Raw genomic sequence first — 14,010 nt, 5'->3', positions numbered from 1 at the left:
AGACAGGACAGGAGGAGGAGCAGATGCAGGACAGGTAAGGAGAAGGAAAACCCATGAATCTCATTCTCTAGAATGGGATAAATGAAATGTTGGGGCGCGGGGTGGAGTCTTCTTCACCTTCTCAACCTGCTGCTGTGCTGAAAGTTTACTCCTGGTCCTGTCCTCAGGGATCACCTCCTGGCGGTACTTGGGGAATAACATGTGGTGCCACAGAACAAATCTAGGTCAGCCACATGCAAAGCAAGTGCCCCCCCACAGAGCCATCTTTCCAGCTCCTAAATTAAAAAAATGTTAAGGCAAAAGCAGTGACTAAGATTTTGTATTTAGGGGCTGGAGCGATAGTACAGCGGGTAGGGTGCTTGCCTTGCATGTGGCCGACCCGGGTTCAATTCCCAGCATCCCATATGGTCCCCCAGGCACCGTCAGGAGTAATTCCTGAGTGCAGAGGCAGGAAGTGTTGCAGTTCATGAGGAGAGGACACTAGTAACATGCAGTCTCTCTCCAAATAGAGAAAGCTCTGACTAGATGGAAAAAGAAAACAAATCTGATTAGTAAGAGCAGCGGCTCACCGTGTTGAAGCGGTAATAGATGAGATGCTTCAGATCCTTGCACATGCGAATCTGCCTCATCAGCTTGTATTTGTAGCGGTACATGCCTGTCAGTTGCCCCACGTGGGCAAAGATATACTGCAATCCATCTGCCAGCTGCAACACAAAGATGCTTTAAGTTAGAGTAAAGATTGTGATCTGCCCAGGTTTCACCCAGCTTCTCCACCTGAGTGGGATGGTGCTACCCCACGTCACCTGGAAGGCATCCACATTGCCCAATCGATACTGCACGTGACTGTCCACCACCAGCTTCGTTAGACGCAGAACCTCTCGACACAGATGAAAAGCATTTCCAAAACGAGATTTTTTTCTTTCCTGGTAAAGATGCCCAAAATGGAAAAAGTATGAATGAGCTGTTTTTAATGGGAGGATTGCCCTCCTCAGTAGTCAGAGAAACAAGTCAAGAGATCCCTGAGGTCCAAGGCAGGTACCTTAGTGGTGAGCGTCTTGACAGGCTTAAGGTTGAAGTTGTAATCCAAGTGCAGGTAGTTGAGGTTTTTCCGGTGGATGAGAAGGTTGAGCATGTTGTAGCCCTGGCGGCAAACCTGCAGCCCCACTTCCACCCAGTCGAGCTTAGTGGACTGGAAGAATTTGGTGGCTTTGAAGGAGCGGAAGAGATACCTAGGGTGGGAATAGGGAGAATGAGACTTGGTCTCCAGATTTCCTTCGGATAAATGGAGTCCCAAGAGGGGCCACTGGGATGCCCGACCTCTTCTTTTGTGCTTTTGGGGGCCGGTGCTTCAGGGCATTCAGCACATAGTACTTGAGCAGCTTCTGGTAGGAGACTCTGACTTTCACAGGCTGTCCAGCAGGGCAATGCTCACGATACCTGGGAAAACAAGAAGAACAAAAGCTTAACCCCTCTCTCCTTCCATTCACTGTGCTCAAGTCTGCTAGCCTGCTCAGCAGGGCTTCTTTCTCCCTTTAGACCACCTGGAACCCCACAGGCAGAAGCCTTTACCAGTTCCTGACTTGATGTATGTGAGTACATGATGCAGGGATCAAATTCAGGGTCTCACCCACACAAAGCAAGTGCCCTACCACTGAGCCACATCCCTGACCCCAGTAATCGTCTTACCAGTTCTTGACAAGGGGAATATCCAGGGCCCGGCGAGTGCGACCCGAGCGAAGATTGAAGGGCCGTGGCGCCCAGAGCAGGGCGATGCCATTGGCAGTATTGTCTGTGTAGAGGGGTGTGTCCTTCAGGAAGGGCTCCACAAACTCTGGGAGTTCAAACTCCTCATCGTCATCTGGCAACGGTTCCTGGCTCTGAAACAAGAACCCCAAGGGTTCATCTCCCACTGAACTGAGCAGACCTGGGATGAGAGGGAAACTCTCTAGGGCCAGGCACAGTGGCTACAACTGCCAAGGAAACTGGGCTGCCTGACAAGAGAAGCCCTAAAGGGCCAGGGCAGAGGGGGCCAAGGGAACAGAAAACAAGTCAGGGCCAAGGAAGACAGCATCAGCCCTCACACCCCACTGGCTCACCACCAAGCACACCTCCCACAGGAACCCCAGCTCCAGGAGGTAAACACCGCAACCACCTCCCAACCAAGAGTCAAATACTAGGCTGGAGGAAGGAGTTCTGTTCATGTTTCATGTTTGTTTGGTTTTTGCAAAGTAAACAGGTCTGTTTAGGGAAATGAGAGAGTAAGACACAGGCAAGTGCACATTCCAGAGAAAATGCAGGCTTCTCCAGGGGCTGAGAGTGAGTTAAGTCAGAAAATAAGAGAAAGAAATTACGCATCTCAGGCTGAGATACGGATGACCTGAGAATGGAAAATGTATTTGTTCCTGGTGAGAACAAAATGAAGGGCCAGGCCTTACTTAGCTCAAAGGCTGACACGGATGCAGCTCCCCACCCTGCTCCCAAGTACCGCCAAGCACTACAATTGGGAGCGGTGTGGCCCAAATGCCAAAAAACAACCAAAAAACACCTCCAGTAAAATGTGGATGTACAACCAAAGATGTTTTTTCCTGGTAAGAAGTCAATCACGATTTTGTTTGGGGACCACACCCAGAGGTGCTCAGGCTTACTGAGCACCTGATTCTAACCTCAGGGATCACTCCTGGCAGTTCTGGGGCCATATGGGTTATCAGATCTAAGCAGGGCTCAAACCAGATTGGCCATGTGCAAGGTAAGCACCCTCCCTACTATTGTTCTATCTCTCTGGCCTGAAGACAATCACAAGAAGATCATAAACCGGGGGCCACAGACATAGAAGAGCGGATAGAAAATTTGTCTTGCATGCAGTCAGTTCATACAATTCTCGTCATTCCAAATGATCGGCAGACTTGGTCAGAAGTGAGCCGAGTGCAGAGCCAGAATTAAACCCTGAGAACTGCCGGTGTAGCCCAAGAAACAAAAAGTTAAAAAAAAAAAGATTAAGAAAACATCCAAAACAGGCAAACCTATACTGATAAAGTGGGTTAATAACGAGGGTGGCTGAGAGAAACGAAGAGCAACTGATACCAAGGGGTCTATCTTCAGATGAAAGAAAATGTTCTAAAATCACCTGTGATGGTGGTTGAACACCTCTGAGAATTCATTGACCAGTGCATTTTACATTTTAAACTGGGATGGTAAGCAAATTTTATCCCAGTAAAGGAACTAAGACAAAAATAGAACACAATAAGCAACTTGTATCTCAATAAAAAGAATTAAGAAAAAAATAGAACACGATGAAAACAGATCAGAATAGTATAGAGAGAAAACCCCAGAGGAATAACGACAAAGCCCAGATGAATAAGCAAAGAAGCCAAAATTATACCAACAACTAGGTTTGAGCCAAGTGCCAACCTCTCAAATTAGCTTATTCCTCAAGAGAACACTTAAGAGGCTGGAAAACATATCTGCCTCTAGCTGACTTGATCTGGTAACACTTTAGCCACACTCTTGTGAGAAATCTCTCTTGGAAGAGCTGAGGTCAAATGTCCCACCTTGACAGAGTGCCTATGGGAAATTGGGTTGATCAAAGGATCAAAGTAGAAAGCAGGCAAATCAGGATCCTCGGTTTTGATGAAGACAACATTAGGAGTGTGGTACCTGAAACGAAAGAAGAGTCAGTCCAGGTTCTCCTGCCCTGGCCCAGCCTAAGTGCCTGCCTTCCCTTTCCCCTAGCTACCCTTGCCCTCACCAAGTAAGGTGGACATGGTGTGGAAGGTTGTTGTATAAGTAAGGGAATGCAATCTTATACTCAGTCCGGATCGGCTGACGAATGATGATCTTATTAATATCATTAAATTCATTCCAGTCTTCATCCCTAGGGTACAAAAATTCAAAGATAAGCTCATTGTCCAAGACATTTGCAACTTACAACAGGATCTTAAAGCTCAAGACTGGCTTATACTCATCCCAAGGTGCCTAAAATCCTGATTCTCTCCAACTTACTGCAGGTTGATATCTCGAACAAGAGGTTCAAATTTGGGGCCTCCGGGAATAGCCATATTGAGGGCCTTGGAGGTAAAGAAGGCCTTGAGATCAAACAGATAGAAGTAGTTGTCATCCACCAAGTCTGTGAGGAGCTGATTGGCCAGGCGGTAGAGAGTGGACATCATGGGCAGCGTAAACTGCCAGCGCTGGTAAGTAGAGCCATTCACATACCTGGGAAGAGAGGCCTGTGTCAAGGAGATGTACCAGAGAGCTAAGTCCAGTTATACCAAGTCTGTCCCAATAGACCAAGAACATTCCAAAATACATCAAGAAGCCAGGGTCTCCCTGAACCCCTGGACTTCTAAAATTAGATTTTTAGTCCTAATTAAAAAAAAAATTAAAAATTAGACTTTAAAAAAATAATAAAAAAAAAAGTCCATAGGAATGGAAACCTCAACCCTTACTCACTTCCTGCTGTCCCTCAGTGGCTGGTGGTCATAGAACCAGTCCAACACAGGAGCATCCTCCTCGGGGTCCAGCTCCAGCTGAATGGCCTCCAGGGGTTCAACATCTAGGATATTGTCAGCATAGTCCAAAGGCGGCTCCTCATCATCAAAAGGGGGAAAACGCATTCTCTTGAAATGCCTCCTGTCTCTTTTTTCTCGGCGCATCATAATCCACATTGACCTAGAAGCAAACAACATGTTATACACATACACACACACACACACAACTATTTCCACCCAGTTCCCACCACCAACCTGCACCATTACCGCCCGCCACCTTTCTCACCCCCACTGGGAGATGTAGACAGGCTCAATAACCCATGGAATCTCATTGACAAATGAAATGGCTCCAGTGATGTGGTATAGCACAGGCACGTCCCGAATCTGCTCCCACGGCATAGGCATGTTCTCCAAGAGTTTGAGGACTGCATGGGGCATGTACTTTAGAGCACTGCAAAGTGCAAGAGAGACTTAGAATGACAAGGTGTTCTTACCCCATTCTGCTTTCCACTCCTATGGTTTGAGCACACATTCCACAGAAGAAACTGCTTACAGTCCAAATCCCCTAATCCAGCACACAGCCCTCCATGAACTCTGCCCATGGAGAGGTAGTACAGGAGGTAAAGCACTTAGCTTGCATGTGGCTGTGATGGCCACGACCCTGGTTTTGATCCCCAACAGCATCTATGGTCCCCTGAGCATAAGCCCTGAGCACAGGCCCTGAGCTATGCCAGGGGTGATACAAACCCACTCTCCTCCAGAAAAGAAAGAAACTCTGCCCATCCTCCAACCCACTTCTAATGGTGCCACTTTTCTTACACTTCACAGAACAAGATGAGTTGCAGTCCCTTTAAACCAATAGCTGTCTCCCATCAACACAGCTTACATTCTACTTTCCATGTACCTTCTCATAGAAAATCAACTATTCAGTGCACTTTACTGTAACCAGGTACCTCTAGTCCATCATGCTGTTAAACTAAGCTCAGGAAGGAAGGGTCATCTTCCCTGATGACTGTTATATCCCTAGCAGTGACTGGAAGATCTGGAGAAGCAGTGAGGGGACGTTAAGGTGCCCACCTAAATCCCCAGCATCCTATGTGCACAGAACGATTCTATCAGCACAAGCAGCTGTGCCTCAGCCAAGGATATGTGAGCATAACAAAAAGAGACACAGTCTTGAGGGCTGGAGCAATAGCACAGCGGGTAGCATGTTTGCCTTGCATGCAGCCAACCCGGGTTCGATTCCCAGCATCCCATATGGTCCCCTGAGCACCACCAGGGATAATTCCTGAGTGCAAAGCCAGGGGTAACCCCTGTGCATCGCTGAGTGTGACCCCCCCAAAAAAAAATAAGAGAGACACAGTCTTGGTGAGCACTGAGACTAAAAGGGTGAGCAACTGAAACATAATCACAAAAAATTTGTAAGTCTGTAACTATCTCACAGTGATTCATTAAAAAATATTTTTAAATAAGTAATTTTTAAAGAAGGGTGAGCAAGTAGGCTGCAAATGCAGCTCAGTGCTAGAACACTTTGCCTTTCACGTGAGACCCTTGGGGTCCATCTCTGGTCCTGCACCCCCACCCCTGCCCCTGCAGCACCAGCTGCGATTCTGAGCACTGAAACCCACAGTCCAGTGTGCCTTGACCAAGAGTGGGACTGCCACAATGAAAGGAGTGCAAACCTCAGTGAGCACTGCAGCTAGGAGAGCACCAGCTGATGTGCCACACTCTGGAAGCACCACAGCTTAAAAAATGAGTGCCACACTCAGACACAAGTGGGACCAGCATCGCTGCACCAACAATGGGAACACGGAAAAAACTCTAAAATGTTAAAAAAAAAAAATTGGGGAAATAAACAAAACTTCTATAGCTTAGGCCAGTTCACTAGATGCCTAATATTTTTTTATTTTAAATGGAAGAGGCATTTGCTAAGTTATTCATTTACTTTTGTACATTTACTTATCCATTTGAGGCAAGTGAAAACATAAAGACCTCCAGAACCTCAGAATTCAGGCTAGTGTAGGATAAAGCTTCTGTTCTGAGTTTCCATTCACTCCTATAGGAACATATCACTGTTGGTTCTACAAGTTAAATAAAAGCTACAATCCCAAATTATGAAAAATAGGGACCAGAGCAAATAGCACAGTGGATAAAGCATTTGCCATGCACAAGGCTAACCCATGTTCGATCCCCTAGCACCTCATAAGGCCCCTTAAGCACTGCCAGGAGTGATTCCTGAGTGCAGAGCCAGGAGTAACCCTTGAGCCTTGCTAGGTGTGACACCCCACTTCCCCCAAAAAATATATGGAAAAAAAAAAGGCAACAAGTAGTATGCTGGAAGATTCAGGAATAATCACAGAATCCTGCTTTTAACTCCCTTCTCGCATCCTCCAGGACAGACTGTCATAAAAGACTTCTGCCCCATAGTGACAGAAGTTATCTGCAATAAGGACCAGAGAAAGGAGTCAAATTCCAAATGTAGTCAATCCAGATTGTTCCTTACCCCAAGTAGACTCTCTTGTCATGGCGAAACTTTCTATTTGTCATGTCTCCATGGTCTCGAATGATCTTTCTGACATGTTCTGGGGGCATGTCTTCCTTCTGAGCGTCCACAAATCCAAACTTGCGCTTTTCTGCGTAACGCTTGGCCTGCAATTGCTGCCATTTTCGGGCTACAAAGACACTTGGGTTTAGAGGATTGCAAACCAGTGGCCCATTCATCCCCACCTCCTGCCCTAGAATGGCATCTGTCAGGGATACAATGGAGTGAAACACGTGGACCATGAAGAAGCATACATTGTTTCAATCATTGTTTCATTCTGCTTTCCCTATCCTTTCACCACTTTTATCACTAATGTTTTTTTATTGTTGTTACAAATCTTTTAAAGGGCTTTTGGGGGAGTGTTTTGTATCGGATTACTCCCTCATTGCAATTTAAACTCTAAAGGTTGTGTCTTCATCGCTACTGCGACCTCATAGTTTAAATCACTGTGCACGAAGAAAGGCTTTCAAAGGTTTGATGAGAAAATAAACGGGACTAACAATGTGACATCTAGCTTTTGGTTTTTGGGCCACAGAGGGTGGTGCTCAGAGGTTGTTGCGGCAGTGCCAGGGAAGGAAGCCGGACCTCCCTCCCGCATGCAAGGCACGTCCATCCATCCATCTCTGCTACCTGGTGACAGCTAATGTTTTGACACTTGCTAAGAGCAGTGGGAAAGCTGGCCCGCAGCCGCACGCATGCGCACCCCCGCCCACACCCCTCCCCCAGCCCGCAGCGGGCTCCCGCACGCGCGTTCTCCACCTTTCTCCTGCAGCTTCTCCTCTGACATGTAGTCCGGCAGCGGGGCCAGAGGGCCGGGCACCGGGTTTCCCGGCCCTCGGTAAGGAAACACTCCGGCCATGATGCCGGGAGAATCTAGAAGGAAGCGAACGAGAAAAAAATGAACCAACAACAGCTAGGCCCGACCCCAGGAGGTGGAGCAGGGATGCATCAGACTCCCTCTGGCTGCAGTCCCGTCCGCTTACGCTACGCCCGGAGCAAGGGCCCAGCCGGTCCTGCTGCTCAGGCCGCTCACACCAAACCTGCAACCCGGCCTTAGCGCGACTACGTACCCTAAGCCCCTCACTCAGACGGCCGCTTTCCTCCGAACGCAATGGCGGTAAACCTACGTCCGCTCCGCGTACCCGACGCCGGAAGTACGCAACCGACGGGGCGACTTACCCAATAGGCACAACCGGGCCCAGACGGATTAGCGAGCCCACCAATTAGAGTTGGACATTCGGCCGGAGGGGGCGGCCCTTAGGCGGAAGGATTTGAACGGAGGAGGGGGTGTGGCCGGGTAGGCGCAAGCCCCGCCTCCCCACGTTTCTGGAGTTGTCTTGGAGCTTCTCAGCGTGCTCTGCTGTTTACTCCTGAGTGGGACAGGCGACCGCTAGCTTCCAAGCTTTGCCAAATTCATTAGCATTTGCATATTATTTGTAACTTGTGTCAGAAATGTGAGGTGCAGTGAGTCACTTCTTTGTTTATGCGTGCCTTCATCCATCCGTTCATTCCACGTGTGCCCGTTATCTCATCAGGAAGTATAGTGGGGGAAGAGGGAGGACTTTGAGGAGTTCATGGGGAGCAGGGAGGTCGACCAGAACCTTGGCTCTTATAATGCGTTGCAATGAGGGTCTGGAGTTAATCACTCTAGAAAAATGAAAAGAGGCCTGGAGGAACAGTGGGGAAGGTAGGATCCTAACCCCTCCACACACAATCCCCAACCCCATTCCTCTCCTTTCTTTTTTTCTCTTCGCAGTGAGTACTTTGTGGAATGTTTAGTGAACAATCTAAAAATGCTGTTCGACTCCCTCAGTCTCTGCCCGTGTCTTTTGGGGTGGAGGACACCCACATCTAACTAGTGAACCACATCTGTTTCTAAACTCCAGGGACCATAGATGGTGTCAGGATTCCAACCAAGAGCAGGGGCTCAAGTTACATGCTAGGCAAGCGCCTTAGCACTGGTACATCTCTTCAGCTCCTCTTCTATGTCCTGTTGCTTGAATTACTCTTCATCTACCATTCACTTCCATTCACTTCCCATCCCTCATGCTCCATTTTTTTGAGCACCAATTTAGAATCTGACTTGGTCAACAGATAAGATTGAACACACACGAAGCTTTTCCTGAAGGATGTAAGGAAATTGTAATCCATACTGCTCCATCTAGTTGGGGAACTAGGACACAGATGTGAAATAATTAGAGAAAAACGCAATGGAGAGTTTATTTTTCTTTATTTATTTAGGCTTTGGGGCCACACCCAGTGATGCTCAGGTTTCACTCCTGGTTCTATGCTTAGCATTTACTCCTGGTGAGGACAGGGTGCTTGGGCGATTGAACCCAGGGGTGGCACTCCATCTTGGGGCTCCAGCATTCTGGATTCTGGTCTCCAACATGTGTGTGTATGTGTGTGTGTGTGTGTGTGTGTATATAAAAATGTATACAAATACGGCTCCCTGAGCCCTCCCAGGAGTGATCCTGAGCACAGAACCAGGAGTAAACTCTGAGTACCAGTGGATGTGGCCCCGACTCCTTCCCAATAAAATAAAATAAAAATCACAGGCACATACTTTGCATGCAGGATGCCTGGGTTTGATTCCTGGAAACTCATGGCCCTCTGAGCACTGCCAGGATGGACCCCTGAGTAGAGAACCAGGAATAGCTCCTGAGCACCACTGGGTATGACCCCCAAAGATTTTTAAATATCAATATCAACCAGGAGTAACCCCTGAGCACTACTATATGAGGACCAACTCTCTCCCTACACCCAAAAAAATGTATTGTGTCAAAATATCATTGTCTAAGTGTACAGTATGAACTAAAGAGAGAACTTAATGGGGATGAGCACTTGCTTTTTATGTGGTTGACTTGGCTTTAATTTCTGGGACTTTCACATCATCATTACCGGGAGCAACCCCTGACCACAGAGCCAGGAATAGTTCCTGAGCACCAATGAGTATAAACTCGCCCCCTAGCCAAAAAAAAATTTTTTAAGTGTGCAATTCAATGATTTTAGTCCATTTGCAGTAGTATAATTATCACCACTATCTGCTTCCCGTATATTTTCATCATCCCCCAAATAAAGCAATTAACACTCACCCCCACTTCCTCCCACCTGCTACTTCTTAGCCCGAGGCAGCTACTAATGCACGTGCTCTTGTGGATGTCCCAAAAGAACATCATCGAATATTGATCTTTTATAGATTTGTTTACTTAACAACGATTTTTGGTCTTGTTGGTGTATTTTTTTGGGGGTGAGAGTCTTCCAAGCAGTGTTTAAAGGTCCTGGATTTGATCTCCAATGATAATCTGCCAACCAGCTCAGAGAGTTTGTCATGAAGGCCAGAAGATATGGAGCCTGAACCCTGTGGTGCCAGGACCACCAGGGCCAACGCCACTGGTGTTCGGGGGTAAGGTGGTCCTGGAGTTCGAATTCAGGTCCTGTCATGTGAGCAATGTGTACTCTGACCAGTAAGCTCTCTCCCTGCTCCCTAACCAGTGTTTGCGAGTTTTTAGTTTTAGGTACCTTGATTCACAATATTTTTTTTGGGGGGGGGTTCACACCCAGCAATGCTCAGGGATTACTCCTGGCTCTGCACCCAGGAATTACTCCTGGAGATGCTCAGGGGACCATATGGGATGCTGGAAATCGAACCCGGGTCAGCCGTGTGCAAGGCAAACGCCCTACCCACTATACTATCACTCCAGCCCCTGATTCACAATATTGTTAATGATGCTCCGGCACTGCATCCTCCAGCAATGTCTCTCTCTCAATTCACCCCACCCCTGCCCCCTATCCTAGAAAGCCTAGTTCTGTAGGCCAGTCCCAGGTTCTGTGGCCTTTGGCCATTTGTTACCCCCTTACTATGTTTCTTCATATCCTACATATGAGAGAGATCTCTCTGTCTGACCCTCTCATGGCTTACCTCACTTCTCAGATACTCTCCAGATCCATCCACATAGAAGCAAATTGCACAATTTAGCCCTTTCATCTTTTTATCTTCCTTCCTTCCTTCTTTCTTTTTGGTTTTTGAGTCATAGTGATGCTCAGTGTGACTCAGCTATTACTCCAGGCTTTGCACTGGGAAGCAGTCCTGGCAGTGCTCTGGGGACCATATGTGGAACCCAGGGGGCTAAAGGGTGTGCATGTGTGCAAGGCAAGCACCTTCATCTGTTCTCATCTGAGGCAGAGTCAGGAGTAACCTCCAAATCTGGATATGGGTTTTATCCAGATTTTGGCTGTTGAGAATAGTGCTCAGGAGGCCTGGAAGCCCTTTCCAGCAATTCCCAACCAACTGGTGGGGTTGAGAACTCATTGCCACTAAGCCGATGCACACCCCATGGCTCTTGGGGATCACACTGACAGAGATCAGGTGCAATATGGTCCTGAGGATGAACCAGGGTTGGCTGCATTCAAGCACCTTAGTCCTGTCAATCTCTCTCAACCCTGCATCATGTAATTTAGGCCTATTTGGCATTTTATTTATTTGTAGTCCAGAATAATGTTTAGAATTTTCAAAGTAAGCAAATTATTCCACTGGAAGTTACTATACTTACTTATATACTTAATAAATAGATTTTATTCAACAATGACTAAATATCAAAAACATGAAGAAAATTATATAATCCTCTTAGCTTTTCCACAGCCTTTGAAGCTGACAGGCTATAGACCAATGAAGCAGTAACCGCTTGTTGCAATCAGTTATTTGAACAGAGGCAGTAGATTAACCTTTAGCAGAGGAAGTGCACTGAGACTTTCTTTCATGAAAGTGGATAGCAGATCAAAAAAAGGATAGAGTCTTGGGGAAGGGAGACAGTTCAAAGGGGTGGAGCAGACACTCTGTAGGCCCCTGGTCCTGAGCTAGATCTCTGGCACCACACCATGGACCACCCAGCACTGCTGAGTATAGCTCTGGCAGCCCCCTGAATCATACTGCCGATGATACCTTATAAAAAGAGAGATGGGAGTCTCCTCCAAGCCCAGAGCCAGGAGAAGCACCTAGGAAGCACTAGGCCAGTGCCAAAACAAACAAACAATTAAAAAGAAAGGGTGGGGGAGAGAGAGGAGGGGGGAGAGGGAGGGGAAGAGAGAGAGAGAGTGACAGAAAGAGAGAGAGAGAGAGAGAGAGAGAGAGAGAGAGAGAGAGAGAGAGGAGCTCTGAGGAGTACACACACAAAGGGCTGGAGCACATGCTTGGTGTTCACGGGGCCCCAGATTCTATCCTGGCACTGCATGACCTCACTAACACCCTTGCGTGTAGTTCAGGCCCAACAACAACAAAGCATTAAAAAAGGGGCAGAGAGGGACTGGAACAAAAGTACAGCACACTTGCGAAAGAGGTTCAATCCCCAGCATCCCATATTCTCCTAATCACCACGGAAGTGATTCCTGAGGCAGAGTCAGGAGTAACCTCCAAGCATAGCTGGGTGTAGCCAAAAGATTAAAATTATAATAAAATAAATAATAAAATAAATAAAAGTTTTAAGTGAAATAAAAATAGAGTCCCCATTATTATGCTCCTCCTTTCCACATTTCACACTTTTTAAGTGTCTTACTACCTCCAAGTGGAGTTTATTTTCCTTTTATATAAGTTCTTTAAAGCATATCTTGGAGGGCCAGTCTTGTGATAACACAGTTCTTTATTGTTCGTCTGAAAAGCTCTTTATTTCTCCTTCAAAGCTGAGTTGTGATCTAAAGTATTTTTGGTTGGAGGTCTTTCCCAGTCAGCACTTTGTACTCATCTTGCCCTCCCTCGGGCTGGAGCAATAGTAAAGTGGGTAGGGCATTTGTGTTGCATGCAGCCAACCCGGGTTCAATCCCCAGCACCCGTTATGATCCCCTGAACCTACCAGGAGTGACCTCTGAGCACAGAGCCAGGAGTAACCCCAGAGCATTGCCCCAAAAGAAGGGGGAGAGGAAATCCAGGAATTGGCCAGAAAGAGGGTGCATAGGGCTGAGAAGGGCCTTCACGGCTCAGGAGATATGAATTCAGTCTCTGGTATCATATAATCCCTCCCAAACCACCAGGAATCCCTGAGCTCGGAAACTGAAGTACCCTCTGAACACCACCAGGTGTGGCCCAACCACCACCACTCTCAGAAAAAAAAAAAAAAGACAGGAACAGATTTTTCAAGCAGAATGCAACATTAGGATGAATTGGGGCGTGGGTGGGTGTTGCTGGTGGGAACCAAGCAGTGCCCACATTGAACCTGAGGCACCTGCAAGCAAACCAGGTACTCCAGCCCTCTGAGCTATCTCCCCAAACTGTTTTGTAACGTTTTTGTTATTTTTTTAGCTCACACCTGGTGGTGTTCAGGGCTTTCTCCTGACTCTGTGCCCAGGGATCATTCCCGGCAGTGCTGGGGGAACCATATAGGACACTAGGAATGAAACCTAGGTCAGCTGGTTCATAAGCTTCCAACAGTGGGAACTCGATCCACTGTACTATTTCTCTACCTGGCGCTTTTAGTGAATTAAAAATATTCAACTGGGAAAAAATATTCAATTGTGGGTTTGGAGTGATAGTACAGTAGACAGGGCACTTGCTGTGCATGTGGCAGACCCAGGTATGATCCCCAGCTTCCCTTATGATCCTCCTGAGTACTGCCAGGAGTAATCCCTTCATGTAAAGCTAGGAATAACTCCTGACCATCCCTGGTGTGCTCCTCCCTCCAAAAAAAATTCAACTGTGCCCAAAAAATATTTCTACGACTGCCCTAGGCTTCACCCCCTGTTTTCCTACCTGCATTTTCCTTCATCGCCCCATCTTCTACCTTAGGTGGAAACATCTGAATATCCTGAAGAGATGGAGTTAGGAAAAGAAGAACAAGAGTTTGAACCTGGGGGATCTGGGGCTGTGGTTACTTGGTAAATTGTATGTCTTGCACGCAAAGTTCATGAGTTTGATCCCTAACACTGCTGTACATGCCAGAGTGTGATCCTGGCAGCCTTGTTGCTTGTGATCTTCTGTGTCTTGACAAAAGT

At 47.2% G+C, this 14,010-nt stretch overlaps 1 protein-coding gene across 1 annotated transcript in view; it reads right to left on the bottom strand.

The window, feature by feature from the left end:
• Positions 1-8,186, bottom strand: part of PRPF8 (pre-mRNA processing factor 8) — a 33,694-nt gene extending 25,508 nt beyond the window's left edge. Inside the window, exons 1-13 of the mRNA XM_056126760.1 lie at positions 8,100-8,186; positions 7,789-7,902; positions 6,991-7,159; positions 4,774-4,938; positions 4,450-4,668; positions 4,000-4,212; positions 3,746-3,871; positions 3,549-3,654; positions 1,687-1,877; positions 1,318-1,437; positions 1,040-1,229; positions 804-923; positions 570-704 (exon numbers count right to left, since the gene is read on the bottom strand). Coding sequence (XP_055982735.1) covers positions 570-704; positions 804-923; positions 1,040-1,229; positions 1,318-1,437; positions 1,687-1,877; positions 3,549-3,654; positions 3,746-3,871; positions 4,000-4,212; positions 4,450-4,668; positions 4,774-4,938; positions 6,991-7,159; positions 7,789-7,888 — 1,854 coding nt within the window. The 5' untranslated portion in view covers positions 7,889-7,902; positions 8,100-8,186. The remainder of the gene's footprint in view (positions 1-569; positions 705-803; positions 924-1,039; positions 1,230-1,317; positions 1,438-1,686; positions 1,878-3,548; positions 3,655-3,745; positions 3,872-3,999; positions 4,213-4,449; positions 4,669-4,773; positions 4,939-6,990; positions 7,160-7,788; positions 7,903-8,099) is intronic.
• Between the last annotated feature and the right edge of the window lie 5,824 nt (positions 8,187-14,010).

This window comes from Sorex fumeus, unplaced genomic scaffold, assembly GCF_029834395.1.
Source record: "Sorex fumeus unplaced genomic scaffold, SorFum_2.1 ptg000063l, whole genome shotgun sequence".
Taxonomy (NCBI): Eukaryota; Metazoa; Chordata; class Mammalia; order Eulipotyphla; family Soricidae; genus Sorex; species Sorex fumeus.
This window is presented reverse-complemented; position numbering and strand designations above follow the sequence as displayed.